Genomic DNA, 18,134 nt, shown 5'->3' with positions numbered 1-18,134 from the left:
CGGCTGGAGGGCAGGCCTGAGGAGAAGGACTTGGGGGTGTCGGGAGATGGAAAACAGGAGCCAGCAGAGTGTGGAGTTGGGGGCTTGGCAGGGAGGTGGCTCTAGAGCAGGTTTTAGATCACTTTGCGGTTCTAGAGCCGGCTTGATGGATCACTCTGTGGTTCTAGAGCAGGTTCTAGATAACTTGAAAGGTCTAGATTGGTTCTAGAGCACAAGTTCTAGATCATGTTCCAGCTCGCTTGAAAGTTCTAGATCGCCCTGTGGTTCCAGAGGGGTTTCCAGGCTGACTCTGGGCTCCGTTGGGTTCTGAGGGGCAGGACCCAGTTCAGGCAGCTGTTTTGGCATCTCACCAGGATCTGGAATACTTCCTGATGATGATGAGAGCACTCTCACTTTCCTTTCTTAGTTTATTTCTTTGTCTTGCGTGCCCATTTTTTTGCTTCTTGGTGGTTCTTTGGAGTTGAAGGCCTGTAGGATCATCCCATCAGCTGCAGCTCTCCCAGGTTTCTAGCACGCTGACTCGCCCTGCCTCTCTGGACGTTCTTTTCGCTGTGGGCCCAGAAGGCCAACCGCATCCTGGGCTGCATCATGGCCAGCAGGTCAAGGGAGGGGATTCTGCCCCTCTGCTCTCCTCTCCTAACTGGAGCAACCCAAAGCATTCTATGATTCTATGAACATTAGTCTGTAAATTTAGGGAGAAAACCTCGAGCAGGTTGGTGTTGGTATTACCATCAGGCAAGCGGGAAGAAAGGGAAGAAAGAAGCAATACTTGGGTGAGCCCCCGGCATGCCTGGCAGGAAGAGCTTGATGTCTCTCCCTGTCACCTTTTCACACGAGCTTTTTTTGTTTCTCCTGCATAGGATTGCCAGATGCTTCTAAACCAGCTGAAAGAGATCACAGGAATTCAAGATTCGGCTTTCCTTCACGCAGCTCTAAAGGTTGGTGCCTGTTGTTGTTCTGTGCAATGGAGACCTCTGCATTTGTCCCAAAAGCAAGTTCAGGCTCTCCCCGAACGTAACGCTGGCCTGTCTGTGCGCTGGCAATGAGCTAAAATAGTCAGTGCCCAGCCCACAAAAGCGATACAGCCTGTGCTGCGTGGGATACTGTGGTTGGCGTAGGAGGCGAAGAGTAAATCCTCCACTGCTTTTCTGCCCATCGGCTGTGTTTACCTTCTGGGTAAACTGCTTCAGTTCTGGGCAGCTGCAGTGACCTCGGTGGCTTTGTGGCTGTGCTTTGTCCATCACCAGAGCAGTCTTCTTTGCTCCGAAGTGAAGGAGCGCAGGACTCATCGGGTGCCGTCCATCGTCCTGAGATGTGGCAGCAGGATGTGGGCTGTGCTGAAAATACACAAAGGGGTTTGCTTCAGAAAATCCTGAAGTGTTTCATTGAGAAGTAATGCCCAGAAAATGTTAGAATAAATGTAGAGGAGTTTAGCCCGTAGTGATGGTCTGAAGAAAGCCCTAGCTGTGTAAAAGACGCACGTCTTGAAATCTATGGAGAGTTTGATTCCTGTGAGTCTCTCCCGGTGGCAAAGTATCCTGTCGCTCTTCAGACCTCCTGTGACTACTCGGATCTCCTGCAAGGGAAATGAAATTAGTTAATGGAGTCTGTATTGTCCTAGTAATAAAGCCAAAGTGCTTTCCATCAGAGAAATTCAAGCCTTGGTTATTTTCACTTTTTTCTACTGCTTGTCACCGACAGATAGCCCTGTCCCATGGCCCAAGACAGCGAAGTCGGTGGCGGTGTGCCCATCTCTGCCGCAGGTGCATCAAGTGTCGCACAAATGCAGACGGAGTAACCCTGCACTCTGCTTTTTTCCCTGTCATTCTACCAGGCTGCTAATGGAGACCTGATGGAAGCCGTCACCTTCCTGACGGAGGAGCACGCTCAGGAGCCGGCTCAGGACGCGACTGCTGCGGAGCCCTCCGCGTGGGAAGGCAGCGCCGTGGGCAAACAGCTCCCACCAAGTAAGCGCCTTGCCTCCGCTCGCCCTTATGGCTTCGCATGTTTCGGGCTGAGCCCAAACGGGAGTGTCGGCACTGTGGACCCCTGTTGAGGATCATACATTTCTTTCCATGGCATCTGCTGGAACTGAGTGTTTAATATCGTATTGCCCTGAAAGCTCAAAATGCTGTTTGAGCTAGCAAGGTGACTACCTGAGAAATGTTTTTGTCAATGTTACAGGTGTTGGCAGAAGCGGGATGTCGGTTTGGTACTTTTAGTTGTAAAAAGTGTGACCGTAGCCTGAGGTAGTTGAGAATAGTCTCGTTAAACCTTTTTGCTAATGACACGTCTATTAACTGGAGCTTTCCCAAGGGATATTATCACCGGACAGGCTCGCAGTGCCAAAAATCTCTGCTGGGAGCCCTGAAGCAACAGCCGGAGCAGCGCGGCTGCCCTTTGTTCACTGTGTGAAGCTCCCACCCCTCCCAGAACGACTCATTTTCCTTTCTCCTCCTTTCCTGCGTAGCTAGTACATGACACGACTCGTGGCTGAGCGTCCTGACACGAGCAAAGGAAGGCGATTCTGTGCAGTTGTGCCAATTTTATTGAAATCCTTTCTCTCTCGTAACAGTGTCAGTTGGCAATATGGATGTCACAGCACAACACTTAGGAGCAGAAACTGTTGTTCCTGTCCCATTCTTTCCAGAGATTTGAAGTGCCCCCTCACACTGAACGTGGCTGTAGGGAATTCTGGCCTGTGCACGGCTGCACGGTCTCTCCTGTTCTCCTCCTCCAGCCCACTCAGTGGCTCTTTAGGTTCCCTAGCATCATCCAAACGACAAGGATTTGTCTTTAAAACTCGAGCTGGAAAATTCTGCTCTATCAATTAAAAAATCATATTTGTGAGGTGTCATGTTTTGCAGAAGTTCCTTTTAAAGAAAGTGCTTGCCTGCTGCCTCTGCTTCTAGGTGTGACCCCTGCCCTCACCCCCGGCGACAGAGGCGACGCCTTCGGACCACTGGAATCCCCAAAAGCTCGGGCTGCAGAAAGAGATGCTGCTGAAAGGTCAGTGGGCCCACAAGTTGGCTTTGTTTTTCCCGGGTGTCGTAAGCGGATGTTTCCTGTCCGCCTCATTTGAGAAGTTGAAGCTTCTCTGGAGTCACAGCAGACGTCTGTTGCACAGGGTATCGCCCAACAGCGCCCAGCTCCAGTGTCCCACTTGTGCCTGGAGGGGAGGACAGTTCCCATAGTCCCTGAGAATCCTTGTGAGACGGTGTTTTACAGCACGGTGTGCATCTTTTGTGACAGACCCCAGGAAGGACATTCTGCCGAAAACAAAAATCGCTCCAAAAGGAAACGCTGCGAAATCTGGAGAGAGAACCCCAAGGAGAATGACTGGAGAAGAGTGGGTGACTGGCCAGTTGGGATGAAAAATATCGGAAACACGTGTTGGTTTAGCGCCGTCATACAGGTAATCTGATAGAAAAGTTCTGGAGTCACTGCCGCCTTGGACTCAAAATGTTTGTCAGTTAGAATTACATATGCAACAGCTCTGTGAAGTTGTCATTGTATGCAGATGAGTGTGACCCTGCTCAGATGAGACTTCTGGTTTTATTCGATACGATTGTGATTTATTCTGGGCGTGTGCAGAAGGAGCCAGAGAGCAGTTAAATAGACTTTGCGTAAAAATAGATGCAGACGCATATCATCTGTCTGTGCGCACGCAGGGGTTTTTTTGGTGCAGCGATGTCCGAGTGCTTACTGAATGACAGAAGTTTGACGGGCAAAGTGAACCGATAATTTAATTTTACTGCAGTTATTGTTGGCTCCATAATACATGGTGTATCATGTTCCAGTTAATGGAATACACTGGCAGAGACGCTGGAACAGATCAGCAACTGGGCAGCATCTATTATTAGTGATAACCTAAAGAGGAAGAGGCAACAGTAAGTGGGACTGAGCGGATTTGTCTCTTTAGCCATTTCACATCAGCAGATAGATGTTAGTCAATCGTATTTTTCCAGCTTTGAGAGGAACTCAGGAGGCTTCCAGTGGGCTCTTTTCTCACTGTGACTCGTTCCTAGGTGCTTTTTCTGAGCTGGCCCAGGCAGCCCAGAATGCTCTTTCCTAAAATGGTTATAGGTATCCTAGAAACGGTGGGATGAGGTTTTATTCTTTGGTGAGTACGAACGTGCTGGTCCGGCACACAGACTGCTCGCTCCATGAACATCTATGCAGTAGCACAAGGCCATCAAAGAATTAGAAGTTAACAAAAAGGCTGTGAGTGAATCACATCCGCGTGGGTGCTGGCTGGTCCTTACCTCTCTTTTCCTTACAGTCTCTGTTTCAGCTGCCGGAATTCCGGAGGCTGGTCCTTGGGTACTCCCTCCCACAAAACGTGCTGGAAAGCTGTCGTAGTCGCACTGTAAGTTTTCATGGAGTAATGCTGGACGGTTTCCCTCTCTTGCAGTGTGCTGTTCTGCTCTTTCACTGAGCAGATTTAATTTGGGGCTACCAGAGACTCCTGTGCCTGTTCATGGCTTTCAGATTGTCGGGCGCCGTTAAATTTGGGCAACACTCATCAGAGACAGAATCTCTGTAGAAAACAAGCAGATGCTTCTTGTAAAGCCTTCCTCTAGAGCTTCTCACAGTGGTGTGGGGAGAAATTTGACCAGTAGAACTCCTTTGGTAGCTCCAGATTGTACTTTTCTTCGCACACACCACAGAAGCGTTGGTGTTTGAGCCAGTCTGACAGTCCCTCCAGCCCCAGTGCCTGCTGAGAGCGGTCAGCAGGAGGGGCTGAGAAAATCTTGAGAGAAAAAGGCGTACATAGAATAATCCTTTGCTTGTATCATTCTAGCATGTGGCCGCCGCTGTTTAAGAGACTTGGCTTTACATGCTTTTGTGTGTGCTCTCAGCACTCTAACAAACCTCACATGCAGACAGAGTAAATTCATAAATCCACTGGCTTTTGCCTTCTGCTGTAGCAACTATTACTTCTGGCACCCTCTTCTCTAAAGGTTGGACTTCAGTTAAATTTTTTCATCTGTGCCTCCATAGGGAGACCAGGTTTATGGTCTTTCTGCTTTTGTCTTTTTAGTGCCACCTCTTTCCTTGGTTGTTACCTCCGCAGGTATCTGCACTGATGCTGCTTTTCTGAGTTGCAGGAAGGGTTTGCCTTTTCTTCTTTTTATGATGCAGGGGAAAAGAAATATTGCGTTCATGCAAGAACTTCAGTGTCTGTTTGCTCTAATGCTGGGAACACGTCGCAAGTTTGTAGACCCGTCTGCAGCACTGGAACTCCTGAGGGACGCATTCAGATCCGCTGAAGAACAGCAGGTAAAACCGCCATAAGAAGCCTTTCGCTTTCTCCTGAACAATCCTATTTCACTTCATCCATGCTATTACGTTCAGAGGCCTCTTCCCGTGCTTGTCAACTGCCAAGCAGCTGTCCCCGCGTCGTTTAGGCGAGATGTACGCGCTTGCTAATTAAACAGCCAGTGTCACAGCGCTCTACCCGCTGCCATCTGGGTAGTTGGGGAGCGATCACAATAATTTCCTCTGATCTAGTTCTCAGATGAGCAGAGCGTTCATTATGGGTCTGAATCAGCTCAGCACCGCAGTTTTGCGCTCCTTGCAGCTGGGTAGGTGCGGCAGTACCCGTCGGGCTGTGTTCCAGGAGGTCTGTGAAACCAGGAGACCGTGGAAACGTTTTCCAGCCGGTGTGACGTTTGACTCTCGGCTTTTGTCTCTCTTCTAGCAAGACGTGAGTGAATTTACACACAAACTACTGGACTGGCTGGAGGACGCATTCCAGCTTGCTGTGAATGTCAAGTGAGTTTTTGTGGTCTTGGGAGTTTGGCCTGACACTGGGGAGAAGCTGATTGGAAATGCAACGACTTAGTGAATGAGGGAGCTTGACAGGAAAACTGAAGATTGTGACTTGGGGCTTTTCTTCCGCCTGCAGCTGCAAACGTGAATGTGTGCTTTCTCTTTCTGAAACAGGAGCCCTGGGGACAAATCTGAAAACCCCATGGTACAGCTTTTCTACGGGACTTTCCTGACTGAGGGTGTCCATGAGGGTGAGTGAAGGGTTTGGCAGACTGACGTTTTCACTCCTTGGAGTGTTTCGATTTATAGCAGTGATGACACAGGATTTTGTTGCACATTCCTGATGAAATTGAATACTTCTTTAAATTTGCCAGTAGTCTTCTTGATAAAATTGTCTGTAACACTTAGTATGTCTTCTGAAAACATGAAATACTCGCCAGTGCTCCTGTATTTGAAAGCACTCGTTTTTCAGGAGGCTGCCTTATGGAGAGCCGTCTGCGGTTCGGTTCTTGTGGGTGGCACCTCTGAGCGGTGCTGACAGCAACATCTTGAGTTAAGCAGAGTTTTTGTTCTTTTAAGTTAGCTCCTGGTTTTTGTATCGTTTCCATCATCCAGGCAATACATTTTCCAAGATCGAAACCTTTGGTCAGTATCCCCTTCAGGTAAACGGGTATCGAAATTTGAACGAGTGCTTGGAAGGAGCCATGGTGGAGGGCGAGATGGATGAGGCGACAGCGTCTCAGTCGGTGAAGTACGGACAGGAGGTTAGTTCTGTGGGTTTTTGTTGAGCTTTCGGTTGCCTGCTGCAGAAAAATGCAACGCACATAGCGCAGGGGTGTCTCAGTATGTTCTGGTAACTTTAAATGGCAATTGTAAATGTTCCCTAAGAACTGAATACAAAATATTTTCTGGATGCCTGGGATCTCCTGTAAATGTACGTTAGTGTTACGCGGTGAGACGCTAAGCCTTTGCTTATATGTGAAGATGTGTTGTCCTAGATAAGCAGTTCAAGGCGTTTGTTTTAAATTGAAAAGGTAACGTGTGCTTCTGATGCAAGTGTGGTAAAGTCTCTCTCTTTCTGTTGAAGCCTACCTGTACCTGAGTAGGGGGAGAACCACTGCCTCCATATTTCGGAGGGTAAAAGTACAGTGCTTAACTCTATGGTATGCCATTTGGAATTTGTATCTTTCTCCCTATTACAGTGTGTGTTTATTTTCTTCTCATTTTCACTCTTCTCTTCTGACTGTGCTGATCTTTTTTTCTTTTTTTCTTTTTTTTTTTAAATCTCGCAAATCACAATCCAATCATACAAGCTTAGTTGCAGCGAAGCAGGCAGTGAAGGTGTGCCATGATATCCAGCATCCTCCGTGTGTCAGAGCAGCCGAGAAGGGAGCTTAGAGAAGGACTGGGAAATAAGGAATTTGCAAAGTTGTCTGGCGTGGAGGGGCAGGGAAAGGTATTTCAGCTCTATGAGGTCTGGAAAAGGCGTTGCTGTAGTTTAAACTAACAAAGGAGAAACGAAGCCTTGCCCTGTCCTCCTCGGGACTCCAGTGGTTGTTTCTGGTTTCCCCAGTTCCTGCCTGAAGCTGTTCAGGTGCAGAGTAGGTGAAGCTGATGTGGGCTGGTGCCAGAGGCAAAGGGTTCTTTGCAGCCCAAGCTTTTTAGTTCCTCCAAATTGTTTTGCAAAAGATAAGGGAAATTGGACTAATCATGGAGATGCTTTAATCATTCTTTGTAGGGAGAGAAGGAAAAGGCTCTGGCTTTGCTTCTAAGAAATCTGACCAGATAAACTGTGCATCTTAATTTCACTCCCTAGAGTGTCGTGGCTAGAGGGCTGCATTGTAGGGGACATAGAGAATCAGGTGCATGTTGTCTTTTGAGAACGTAGATGAGTGTACTGGAGCTCAAAGCATCAGTGGGCTTGATGAGAAATTGCATTTCTCCTAGATACTAGGTGTCTAAATCACTCCTCTGTGTTTCTGTTCTCATCTTCTGAAGATTGGGCTCCTTCACAAAAAGCTCTGCTACCTGGCTGTTCCCTTCCAAATTTTTTTTTTTAATAAAATTTAAAAAAAAATCACCTTTGTTGGAAATATTTTAGATCTAAAAATGTGCTGCTGTGCTTTGGCGTGAGGCGGATTTTTTGTGTCAGGACATGTGACATGAATCCTCCAAAGGAGAATGAGCTCGGTGTGCTCGTCCCAAGTCCCACAGGGAGCATGTCAGGGGGTGCTGAGGTGGGTGAGGGGTGCTTCTGGCCATGGGTGCTGGAGTATTTGTGACCCAGGAAGAGAGAGAGGAAGGGTAAATTCAACCGAGACCTTTTCTTTCAGCATGGCTCTTTCAAACAGTGCATGAAACGTACAGGAAGTGGGGTTCTTCTCTGAGTCTCCTGAACAGTTTGTAAATAGAGAGAGAAGGGATCAGCTTAAGGGCTTCTGTTTTGTTCTTCGTCATTGCATGTGGTCTGCATTGGAAAGGAGCTCTCTGTGAGGCTCCAGCTGACATCCAGAGCTTGCGCAGTGTCTGCTGATCTTGTAACGTTCAGTGCTGGACCCATTAGTGAGCCATCGAGCTGGATGCGTCAGGCAACGAAAAGTCACGTTCTGCCAGCTATTCTGAGCCCTCTTCGCAGTACAAATGGGAAATGGAAATCTTAATCCTGTAAAATTTGGCTTTCTGACTAGTCGCTCTGTAAACAACACGTGCACTGATTCAGTCCTTAAAGACAAGCAGGCGTTTAGGATCAGTGTGAAATCATTTAGGGTCGGTTTAAATGTGTCACTCGGCAATCATCTCAAACCGAGTCCCTTTGGGGGCATTTCTGCCTTTCTTCCAGCGGTGGTTTACCAAACTCCCACCGGTACTGACCTTCGAACTCTCCCGGTTTGAGTTCAATCAGTCGCTGGGACAGCCAGAGAAAATCCACACCAAGCTGGAATTTCCCCGGACTATTTATATGGACAGGTGAGTTGCTCGGTACGTTTGAAGCTGTTGCTTTATTGTAATTAAATAAATTAAAGAGGTTGTATGGGTGAGCAAGGAAGGATTCAAAACTATTTGTGAGAGATTGAGATTATTAGAAGTAAGCGACTCTCACGTGGCGGGGCTCTGCCTTCCTCTGTGTAGGTACCTCTACTGCAGTAAAGAGCTTATTCAGATGAAGAGAGAAGAAATGAAGAGATTGAAAGAGAAAATGGTGATGCTGCAGCAGAAGCTGGAAAGGTAAGTCATCAGCTAGCTTTATTTGTGTGCCCCTTGGAGGTGTGCAAATGCTTCCTTTGAAATGAGCTTTCTGATAGAGGAGAAGCTTGTAGGGGAAGAAGAGACAGCGCTGGGGTTGTTCTGAGAAGTGTGGAGTGAGGAGGTATGTTTTTAAAAACAAACTCCAGGGTTTGCTGGTTTCTGAATATTACCGATGCTGTTACAAGCAGAAGTTTTTTCAGTAGCACGATCATCACTGTCAGCTCTGTTGTCAAGCTTCGGTGAGGAAGTGCAGTCATACTCTACGTCCTCTTTTATGAGATATCCTCCCCAGCTTAGCATTTGGCATCGTTTAACCAGTGACGTTCCTTCTCTCATGCAGCATCTTACCTTTCCCTGCAGGTACATGAAATACGGCTCTGGCCCAGCCCGGTTCCCGCTGCCCGACATGCTCCAGTACGTTCTCGAGTTCATCGCTGCAAAGCCAGCTGGAGTCGTCCCTTCTGCTCGGAGCTGTCAGACAACACTCCTGCAATCCCACACCGAGCCTCCTGTTCTGGACGTGCTTTCACAGCCAAACAGGTTAGTCAACAGAAGTAAAAATAATTTGTAGGAGAGGCTTTGCCTTTCAGCTAAGTGCTCCTGGTTTGCGCTCTGAAAGTGAATTATTTGTCTGCGTGCTTGTGAGCGTGGTGCTGCAGCGTGTGAATGCCTCTGCGAGCGCTCAGGCACTGCTGTGCTCCTCACCAAGTTCTGGTTGTGGAAATATGACACTGCATCTAGTCTATTCTTTTTCCTTTGCTGAAAGCTCATCTGTATTCCTTGTCCAAGCAGCAATCTGAGTTACATTCTATGCTGGTTTTGGTCAGGCTACTAAATTTTCTTGCTTCGTCAAGCAGTAAATGGCTGCAATGTTGGATTATTACAGACCTGGCCAGTGTGGTTGCTTTATTGAATTCAGACAAGTAAATACAAGAGTTTTGTAGTGAGGGAAGGAATGGTTAGAATTGCTCATTGTGGATCTGTGCTTACAGAGTTTTGTAGGAATGTTAGGGTTTTTTTGTCCTATACTTTAATTTGGTCTGGTAAGGTGGAAGTACATTTCAGTGTACTTGTTCTCTTTATGTTTTGTACTGTCCTGGAAGGGAAATCCTGCTCTGGCTCTGGAGTGATTTCTGTTTGGTTGATTTCGTGTTATTTTCCTAAAAGAGAAAAAACAGGAGAAAGATTGAAAAACCTGTCCACTACTCTTGGATTTTCCTTCACAGCGTACTGGAAAGGGAGGATACCAGGACTGAAGACGAAGCTTTCTTTTTGGGAAATTCTTCACCGCAGCAAAAATCAAGTACACCGCTCCAGCCTTCTATTTCACCCGCAGAAATATCTGAATGTCCAGCTCCTCGCGTGGTTTCCGAGGAAGAGCTGAACCTCGTTCGGACATGTCTGCAGCGATGGAGAAACGAGATTGAACAAGATGTACAAGGTTGACCCCAGATATATTTCTTGTGCTCTTTCTGTTGAACACCAGCCTGATTTCCCCACTGTCGCTTTAGCTGGAGATATCCTGAACTACAAATAGTCTTGTACCAGTTTCAGCTCTGGTGTTAAGTGTGTTTGATAGTTACTGCAGGGCTCCAAACTTTCTGAAGTGAGAGGGGCTGGAGTAGCCTGATGAGTTGTCATTTATTTTTATGTGTTTCTCTCACTTGTTATTTTCTTGGCAGATCTAAAGGAGTCTGTTGCCAGAATCAACCTCTCCATCGAGCAGATGTACTGTGACCCTCTCCTCCAACAGGTAGGAAATGCCAATTCCTTACTGGTTTTTCTTCGTAGCTGTCAGTTTAAATGGTCTGCTTCGTTGTATTTAAAAAGTCCCAGTGTTGAAGCAAGAAAGGATTCTTTATGAAAATCTTCTTCCTTAAAAACTGGTTCTCACTTAGTAGGAAATTTACCATGTGAATCAAGAGTCTTGCACCAGGCTACAGTGATGAACATTTTGCCATTTTTGTACAGAGGTCAGACAAAATAATTTCCTACAAGTACACCTGAAAACCGTGTCCGTGTGAACTTGCAGGTTCCCTACCGCCTGCACGCAGTCTTGGTGCACGAAGGGCAAGCCAACGCTGGTCACTACTGGGCCTTCATATACGACCAGCCTCGGAAAAGCTGGCTCAAGTACAACGACATCTCGGTGACAGAATCGTCGTGGGAAGAACTGGAGAGAGATTCGTTTGGAGGCTCGAAGAATGCCAGCGCCTACTGTCTGATGTACATCAGCGACAAGGTGTCCCGGGGTGCTGCAGGTACCGGCGCCAGAGCTGCTGGTTAATGAGACGCTAGCGTGTCTCTAGCCTGCGTGATCGTTACGTGCCACAGCTTCTGTGTGGCACCGTTGTCTTCTGACAAGGCAAAAAGCTTCACCCCAGATGGAAGTGAAATAATGTGCTCCCTCCTCCATTCATTTCTAAATCCCTGATAGGGCTGAAAACTGAAGAAAGAGCCATGCTGTGGGATTAGGTGCAATACTGTATGTATTAGTAACACGTTTAAATATTCCACCTGCTTTGAACATGCATCTAGTGCTGGTGTTTCCCCTTGGACTCCTTATATCCTTTATATGACGGTGTTTCCTTTAGACAGGCATTGAAATGCCTCCTACTTTATTTCTCCCGTTTTTGTCACGCTTTCTGACTTGTTGGCTTGTGCATTAGTGTCATGGTTATGTTGAACCTAAATGGGGATCTTTTTCCGTGCAGGAATTACTGGGAACAGTGGCTTCCACTTGCAAGTACGTTCGAAGTGCCCATGTATGAATAGTTATGGGGAGAAATTATTGTGCGTGCTGCACTCTACATGGCAAACAGCTGTACGAGAGCCTAATAATTTCACGCACGGCTCATTTTGATGTCATAAATAGAAAGAAACAATGGAGAACTGTCATTCTGTTCACTGCTAAATGTGGCTGATGAGGAGCTGGAGGTTCTTCTTTGTCTGACTTCCTGAGACAGTTCCGTTTCTGAAATGAACCCATGTTTTGGGGTTTTTTTCTCCTGTTTAATGCAGTTTTTTGTTGGTTTTTAGATGCTTTGCTTTTACAATGGGTGCATAAGAAATATCTGGGGTAGAGAATTGCTGCTTGCTTTTGATAAATGTTAGGACTTGTCGAAATCTGATGCTCTTTGTGCTATTTCAAAACTGAATGCTGAAGTAGATCTACAGCTGCTACGAGATACCAGCGTGGAATCCAGGCAGTTCCTCACCTTTATGTGCCAGGTAGTGCTGTAGGTGCGATGTCTCCAGCTGAACTGTGAATTTTCCAGCTGTTGGCAGTTTCAATACTGCTCTCTGTACAATCACAGCCCTCAAATATGGATGTATTTCCGACCCACTGCCTCAGCAGGTGCTGTTTCCAGAATTTCTCTGTGATCAATGCAACAAAACTGGGTTTTGTTTCAGATAACTCTGTAGATTTGTCTTTATTTCTGTACTTTTGCTTATGAATCATCTTACCTTACAAAGCTAGTGGAAAGTTGGGGTTTCTCCCATTTATCCCTCAGGGAATTGGATTGTGGCTTCCCATGATATTGCAAGTTTGTTTCGGCTCTAACGGTGGTGTCCTGCTGCCACGTGGTTTGTTACATGCCGGTCCTGCGTTTCTTCCAGACAAAGAAGACGGCTCAGAGGCTGGGCAGTTCCAGAAGGAGGTCGAAGCCTTGCCCCTGGAGCTCAGACAATACATCCAGGAGGACAACTGGCGGCTGGAGCAGGAGGCGGAGGAGTGGGAGGAGGAGCAGTCCTGCAAGATTCCTCAGATGGAGCCTTCGCCTGCCTCAGAATCGCAGGACCTCTCTTCCGAATCCGGACCAGGTAACACCACGTCTGGATTTGCAAACTGTGGAAACCAGAAACACGGTCAAAAATACCGTGGTGCTGGGGCCTGGCATAAATTTCTCGATTTCGAGGAGAAACTGTTGATGAAGGAGCAAAGGCAGCTGGCAGAGGCTCTGTCCTGGCAGTACAAAAGGCTGTTCTGTTGTTTTTGCACGTGCATCCTTCCATGCTTGTCACCAGAAATGCTGTTTTCCAATCATTTAATCATAACGGGATCATCTCATTGCACTTCCAGACTTCTTTTTAATAACTATTGAGTGGGAAGTGTTCAAATGCTGTTCTCTGGCACGGGAAAGCATTGCTTGGCAGTCCCCGATGGTGTGTGCTGAAAGAGATGATGCACAAGCTCACGGTTGAAGCGCTTTCACCCCTGGGATGAAGGCAGCAGCTGTTTAATCCAGCATAGACGAGCTGCAAAACATTTTAGAGCAAGAGAGGAGAAGTCATCTTGCAGTTCATGCTCGCTGATCACACCACACCTCTGTCCCGACAGATCAGTCGTCGGTCTGCGAGCAGAGCGTGCGCTCGCTGTCCTCAGAGCACGCCATGATCGCCAAGGAGCAGACGGCGAAGGCCATCGCCAACACCGCTGACGCCTACGAGAAGAACGGCGTCGAGGCAGCACTCTGTGAGGTAGGGGCTGAGCCTGGGCCCAGCCAGCTGCTCGTTCCTCTCTTTGCACTATTCTTCTCAACAGACCTTTGTTTTTCCCATTTCTGTGCAGTTCTGTACCTGTGCCACGTTTCACTTGGTCCCCTTTTGCTTTCCTGTGTCCTGCTTTGTTTTTTTCTTACTTTTTCTTCTTTTTTCTTCTTGGCCACAGCCCAAGGAGGTAGAGCCCATGAAGGTCCCTGCGGGAGAAACCACCCGTACAGTGCAGGCAGAGCAGCCACAGGACGCTCAGGAAGCAGAGCCCACTGCCCCGAGCAGCTCCCAGCTCTCGGAAGTGGAAATCCCCAGTGTGGGGAAGATTCCTGTTAGATCCGATGCAGATGGATATAATGAGGAGGTACAGATCCCAAATCACTGCCAGTCATTAACTGTGTAGTTCGCTGGCTTTGAGCTTTCCTGAGATGGGGTACAACAGCGGTCTGTTGTGAAACAACGCTGTTTACAAAGTCCGTGTTCCCACTGTGGAAATGAAGACGGCCAGACCGAATCGATCAGTAATTTCTTTTCCAAATGCCATCGGAAAAGCAGCTCTGTGAAAACACTCAGTCGTTAAGTCTGCACGTTGTTCCTTTAAGTCTCCTTTCTGGCACAACTGTATCAGAATTGATCCTAGTGGTGTTCATGTATCAACAAACCTCTCCGCTGTCTTCAGCTGGAGCTCCGTCCCCTCTCTGGAGGCATTAACCGCCCATAGCTACCTTACCATGCCCGGGCTGCTCTCGTATTTATATTTCCTGAGAAGATGGAATGGGACACAGAGGGGATGCGGCCAGTGTGCTTGTGGAATTGACAAATTCCAGGCTTGGAGTGACCAGCCTTTACACCCTTAAGTGCTTAAACCCCCCCCCGCATGTGATAGATGGAGTAAGCAGGATAGAAGTAAATCGCAGCAAATCTGGCTTATCCCACCTGTATTTGTGTGATTTCCTGTACGCCTTTATCTTTCACAAATGTATTCCTTCCTTCACCATGCCTTCTCTTCTCTGTCCCCGTTTCCCCTGTTCCTGCCTGTTTTCCTGCTCCGGTGGCAGGTGATGCTGAGCCCGGCCATGCAAGGTGTCATCCTGGCCATTGCGAAAGCCCGCCAGACCTTTGATCGAGACGGGTCTGAAGCAGGGCTTGTGAAGGTATTTGTTTGCTAAATCCAATAGTATGGATATCTGCTTGCGCCGAATGAGGAATCTATGCTGTATTGACAGATCAGGGATGTGAAGGGAATGGTTTGTGCAGTTTTCCTTCTAGTTAACAGCCTTCCTGTCCTGCATTTGTTTCTGCTCTCTTATTGTGCCAACATAGCCCTGGGTTCTAAACAGCTTTCAGAGCTTGTGAGAAAGAACTCCTTCCTCCAAGCAGGAACAACAACTGTTTTTTCTGGTTTTACTTTGCACTATTTTTTCTGCCTCTGCTGTACAGGCAGGTAGATTTAACTAAAAATGCAGCATGTGCTATTAATCTACAGGAATAGAAATCACAAGATACTCTTGCAATCAATCTTTACAACCTCAGCACTTGCAGGAGGATTACCGACGCTGTCTGCGGCAGCTCTGTGCCCCCTCTCTGCAAGGCGTTTAGACACCCCGCTGCTTTTGCCCAGTGTGCGCACTTCGTGCGCTTCTGTTTGTAGTCCCAGGTGTTGGTGGGCTTCCGTTCCCCGCTAGAAAGTAGCCGAGCAGCAGAGGCAAGGTATCACCCACGGGAATCCCAGTGTGACAGGGCAGGTTTCAGCTCGGTTTCGGCTGCCGTGACATTCCCACGGGTGGAGGAGCAGCCGTGCCAGCCGCTGCATTCTGTCGGCAGGCGTTCCACGAGGAGTACTCCCGGCTCTACCTCCTCGCCAAGGAGACCCCCACCCCCCAGAACGACACCCGCCTGCAGCACGTCCTCGTTTACTTCCTGCAGAACAACGCTCCCCAGCAGGTGGTGGAACGGACCCTTCTTGAGCAGTTTGCAGACAAAAACCTCAGCTATGATGAAAGGTTTGTGCCGGGGATGCTGAGATGAGGAAGCTTTTAATTTGGAAGCAGCCGAGGCCGATGTTCTGATTTTTTTCTCCTCTCTGCTTACATGGAGCAGGTCGATCAGCATTATGAAGGTCGCACGGGCGAAGCTGAGAGAAATTGGTCCAGATGATGTCGATATGGAGGAGTACAAGGTAAGGGACCGGAGTGCTGCCTTCGATCCTTCACGCTTTGTCCAAAGCAGCGCGTGGGGGGCGGGGAGGCCGGAGCAGCCGGCAGCCTGTCGGCAGCTTCCTCGCTGTCGGAAGTGTGTGTCTGCAGAGATGGATGTTCACACCCCTCAAAGGGTGAAATCTGCTGTGCTGCTGAGTTGGGGAGAAGTGTAAAACACGCGTGTGATGGGTGAAGCTGACGCTCTGCTTTCTTGGTGCTCCCCAACAGAGATGGCACGAAGACTACAGCCTCTTCCGCAAGGTGTCGGTCTACCTGCTGACGGGCCTGGAGCTGTACCAGAACAGAAAGTAAGTTGTTAATTGCGCATTTCGATGAGATAAGCTGTAGCCTAGAAATAGAGGCTGCTTTGGCAGAACTACTTCTTTCTATCTGAGGCCAGTGGGCTTGCTTTGTCGCTTGCTAATAGCCCTTCCTGGAAGCCACAGCCAGCCTTGGTTAACAGGTTAAATATTTGGATGAGGTACTAGTGAGTTTCTTAGCGTTTCCCCCATTTTTTCCCTCTGTGAAGCAGAGCTTTGTATTTTCATTTCCAGAGAGGGCTTTGCAGGACTGATGGCCATCACTTTTTTTAATTGAATTCTTTTGGCAGCAGTGAACCACCAAATTCCAGTAGGCAAACTGACAAGAGGCCGGGTGAGAGCGCATTAGAGCTTCCCTGGAATGACCTAATCCCTGTCAGCTGCTCTGTTTTCTCACTGGGGGGTTTATAGGCTAGAAATATGTACAGGACTGAAAACATTCCTTCCTGCACCTGTCTGAGCGAGCGCTCTCCCAAAGTGCAAAGTTCCCGGAGCAATGTAAAAAAAAGATCAATGCTGGCATCCGTGTTCAGGGCACGCTGTGCACAAACTCTGCTCCGAAGGGCTCTTCCTGAGATGCTCGTTTGGCGCACGGGGCCAAGAGGAGCGTTAATTACTTGATGTGGGTCCCATGGGCTGGAGACCTGACCCTCTTCTCCCAGGTACCAGGAGTCACTCACCTACCTGGTGTACGCCTACCAGAGCAACACCAAGCTGCTGCTGAAGGGAGCCAGCCGCGGCGTGGACGAGTCGCTGATCGCCTTGTACCGACGCAAGTGTCTCCTGGTTGGTATGGGGGACTCAGCGCTCGTCCCTGGGGAGGAGGGGAGGGAGCAGGCAGGGTGACAGATCACTCCCAGCTGCTCGGTGCACATTGCCCAGGGAATCAGACTGCACCAGGTCCCTTTCCGGGAGCATGCTGACTTGATGCTGGGGGGCTCCTCCAGAGCCTGGCGCCTGGTTGTGTTTGTCTGCGTGGCTCTGCAGCGCTGTGGGTGACGGGGGCTGAGCTGGGGGCCTTTCCCGACGGCGTGCTGATGATCTGAGGTCTGCGCTTGCTTTGTAAAAGTGTCTCCCCGTTTCTCCCCTAGAAGCTGAACGAGGTGGCCGCATCTCTGTTCGTAAGCCGTGAGGAAGCGCGTGTGGCAGAGGGCATCAACATCCTGAACGAGCTGATCATCCCCTGCATGCACCTCATGAGCAGCTTCGAGATCTCCAAGGAGGACCTGGATGCCATCGAGGTCATGAGGAACTGCTGGTGCTCCTACCTGGGACGAGAAGACATGGATGGTAGGCAGCGGCTGCTTTCGCCTCATCCGTGCTGCTTGTGGGCAGGGCAGTGCCTAGGTCTGACCTAGAAGGGAATTAAAGGACCTTTTAAAACCCTTCCTGACATTCCTGACATGTGCGCTCTAGCGCGTTGGGGTACTTCTGATTGTCAGAGAAGGGATGTATTTGAATCCACCGTTGAATTATGCTACAGAATAATTTCATCTTTTGCACTGAAGCTGCAGAAGGAGGATTCCTGTTCCCTGAGATGTGAAAAGCTAATTGGAAACGAATGGCTTAGCGTTGTCTGGGTGTGGTGTGGTTTGTTGTCCTGAACGGAGGGGTCGCCGTAGATGGCAGGGGAGTGCTGCCAGGCTGAGCTGCAGAGCCCTGCTCCTCTTCGGAAAGGAGGAACACGTTTGTCAGAGGCCAGAGACATGGCCAGAGTTGCAGACTGGATGGGGGAGCAGATTCGGGGCAGCTTTGCATTTCCAAGAGAGGTTTGTCATTTTATGGCCCAATTCTGGTTCTGGATAGCTGTTCTTGGTCTGTATTTCCTTTTGCAATCTGGAGTCGGGCTCCCGCAACTCCTCTCAGGGTGTTGTTGTTAAGAGAAACTGGCTTTGACCCCTTTGATGAGTGTGTGAAGGTTTGGGGAGTCAAACAGGGGTTTTCTCATTAGCAGAGGGTAAACTTGCCGTAGGAAAATAACGCAAAAATGCGGGGACTTATTCTCAAAATAATCTCAGAATAAAAGTTGGGTAAATTTATGCCAATGTGCCAGTTCGCATTCCTGGGCTTGCCACCACGACATCTACTCACACAGAAGATT

At 48.5% G+C, this 18,134-nt stretch overlaps 1 protein-coding gene across 1 annotated transcript; it reads left to right on the top strand.

Moving 5' to 3' along the window:
- Window positions 1-869: 869 nt before the first annotated feature.
- Window positions 870-17,391, top strand: USP28 (ubiquitin specific peptidase 28). The gene is made up of 24 exons (XM_010081280.1): window positions 870-938; window positions 1,835-1,967; window positions 2,913-3,009; window positions 3,253-3,415; window positions 4,283-4,369; window positions 5,146-5,283; window positions 5,705-5,778; window positions 5,950-6,026; window positions 6,391-6,539; window positions 8,615-8,742; window positions 8,905-9,000; window positions 9,382-9,561; window positions 10,248-10,462; window positions 10,704-10,774; window positions 11,054-11,282; window positions 12,643-12,846; window positions 13,364-13,503; window positions 13,694-13,879; window positions 14,574-14,669; window positions 15,340-15,518; window positions 15,616-15,694; window positions 15,942-16,021; window positions 16,696-16,819; window positions 17,125-17,391. Exons 1-24 carry the CDS (start codon window positions 870-872, stop codon window positions 17,389-17,391), a joined length of 3,261 nt encoding a protein of 1,086 aa, XP_010079582.1.
- The last annotated feature ends 743 nt before the right edge of the window (window positions 17,392-18,134 follow it).

Source organism: Pterocles gutturalis, unplaced genomic scaffold (assembly GCF_000699245.1).
Source record: "Pterocles gutturalis isolate BGI_N339 unplaced genomic scaffold, ASM69924v1 scaffold16634, whole genome shotgun sequence".
In the NCBI taxonomy this organism is placed as follows: domain Eukaryota; kingdom Metazoa; phylum Chordata; class Aves; order Pterocliformes; family Pteroclidae; genus Pterocles; species Pterocles gutturalis.
The sequence above is the reverse complement of the archived record's forward strand: the minus strand, read 5'-3'. Positions and strand labels throughout refer to the sequence as shown.

Bases quoted from the DNA above. Each gene is read 5' to 3' on its own strand.
- USP28 (XM_010081280.1), top strand. From the start codon at position 870: ATGCTTCTAAACCAGCTGAAAGAGATCACAGGAATTCAAGATTCGGCT. The intron at 5,284-5,704 runs GTAAAACCGCCA...TCTCTCTTCTAG, and splicing joins GATCCGCTGAAGAACAGCAG to CAAGACGTGAGTGAATTTAC. The intron at 10,775-11,053 runs GTAGGAAATGCC...GTGAACTTGCAG, and splicing joins GTGACCCTCTCCTCCAACAG to GTTCCCTACCGCCTGCACGC.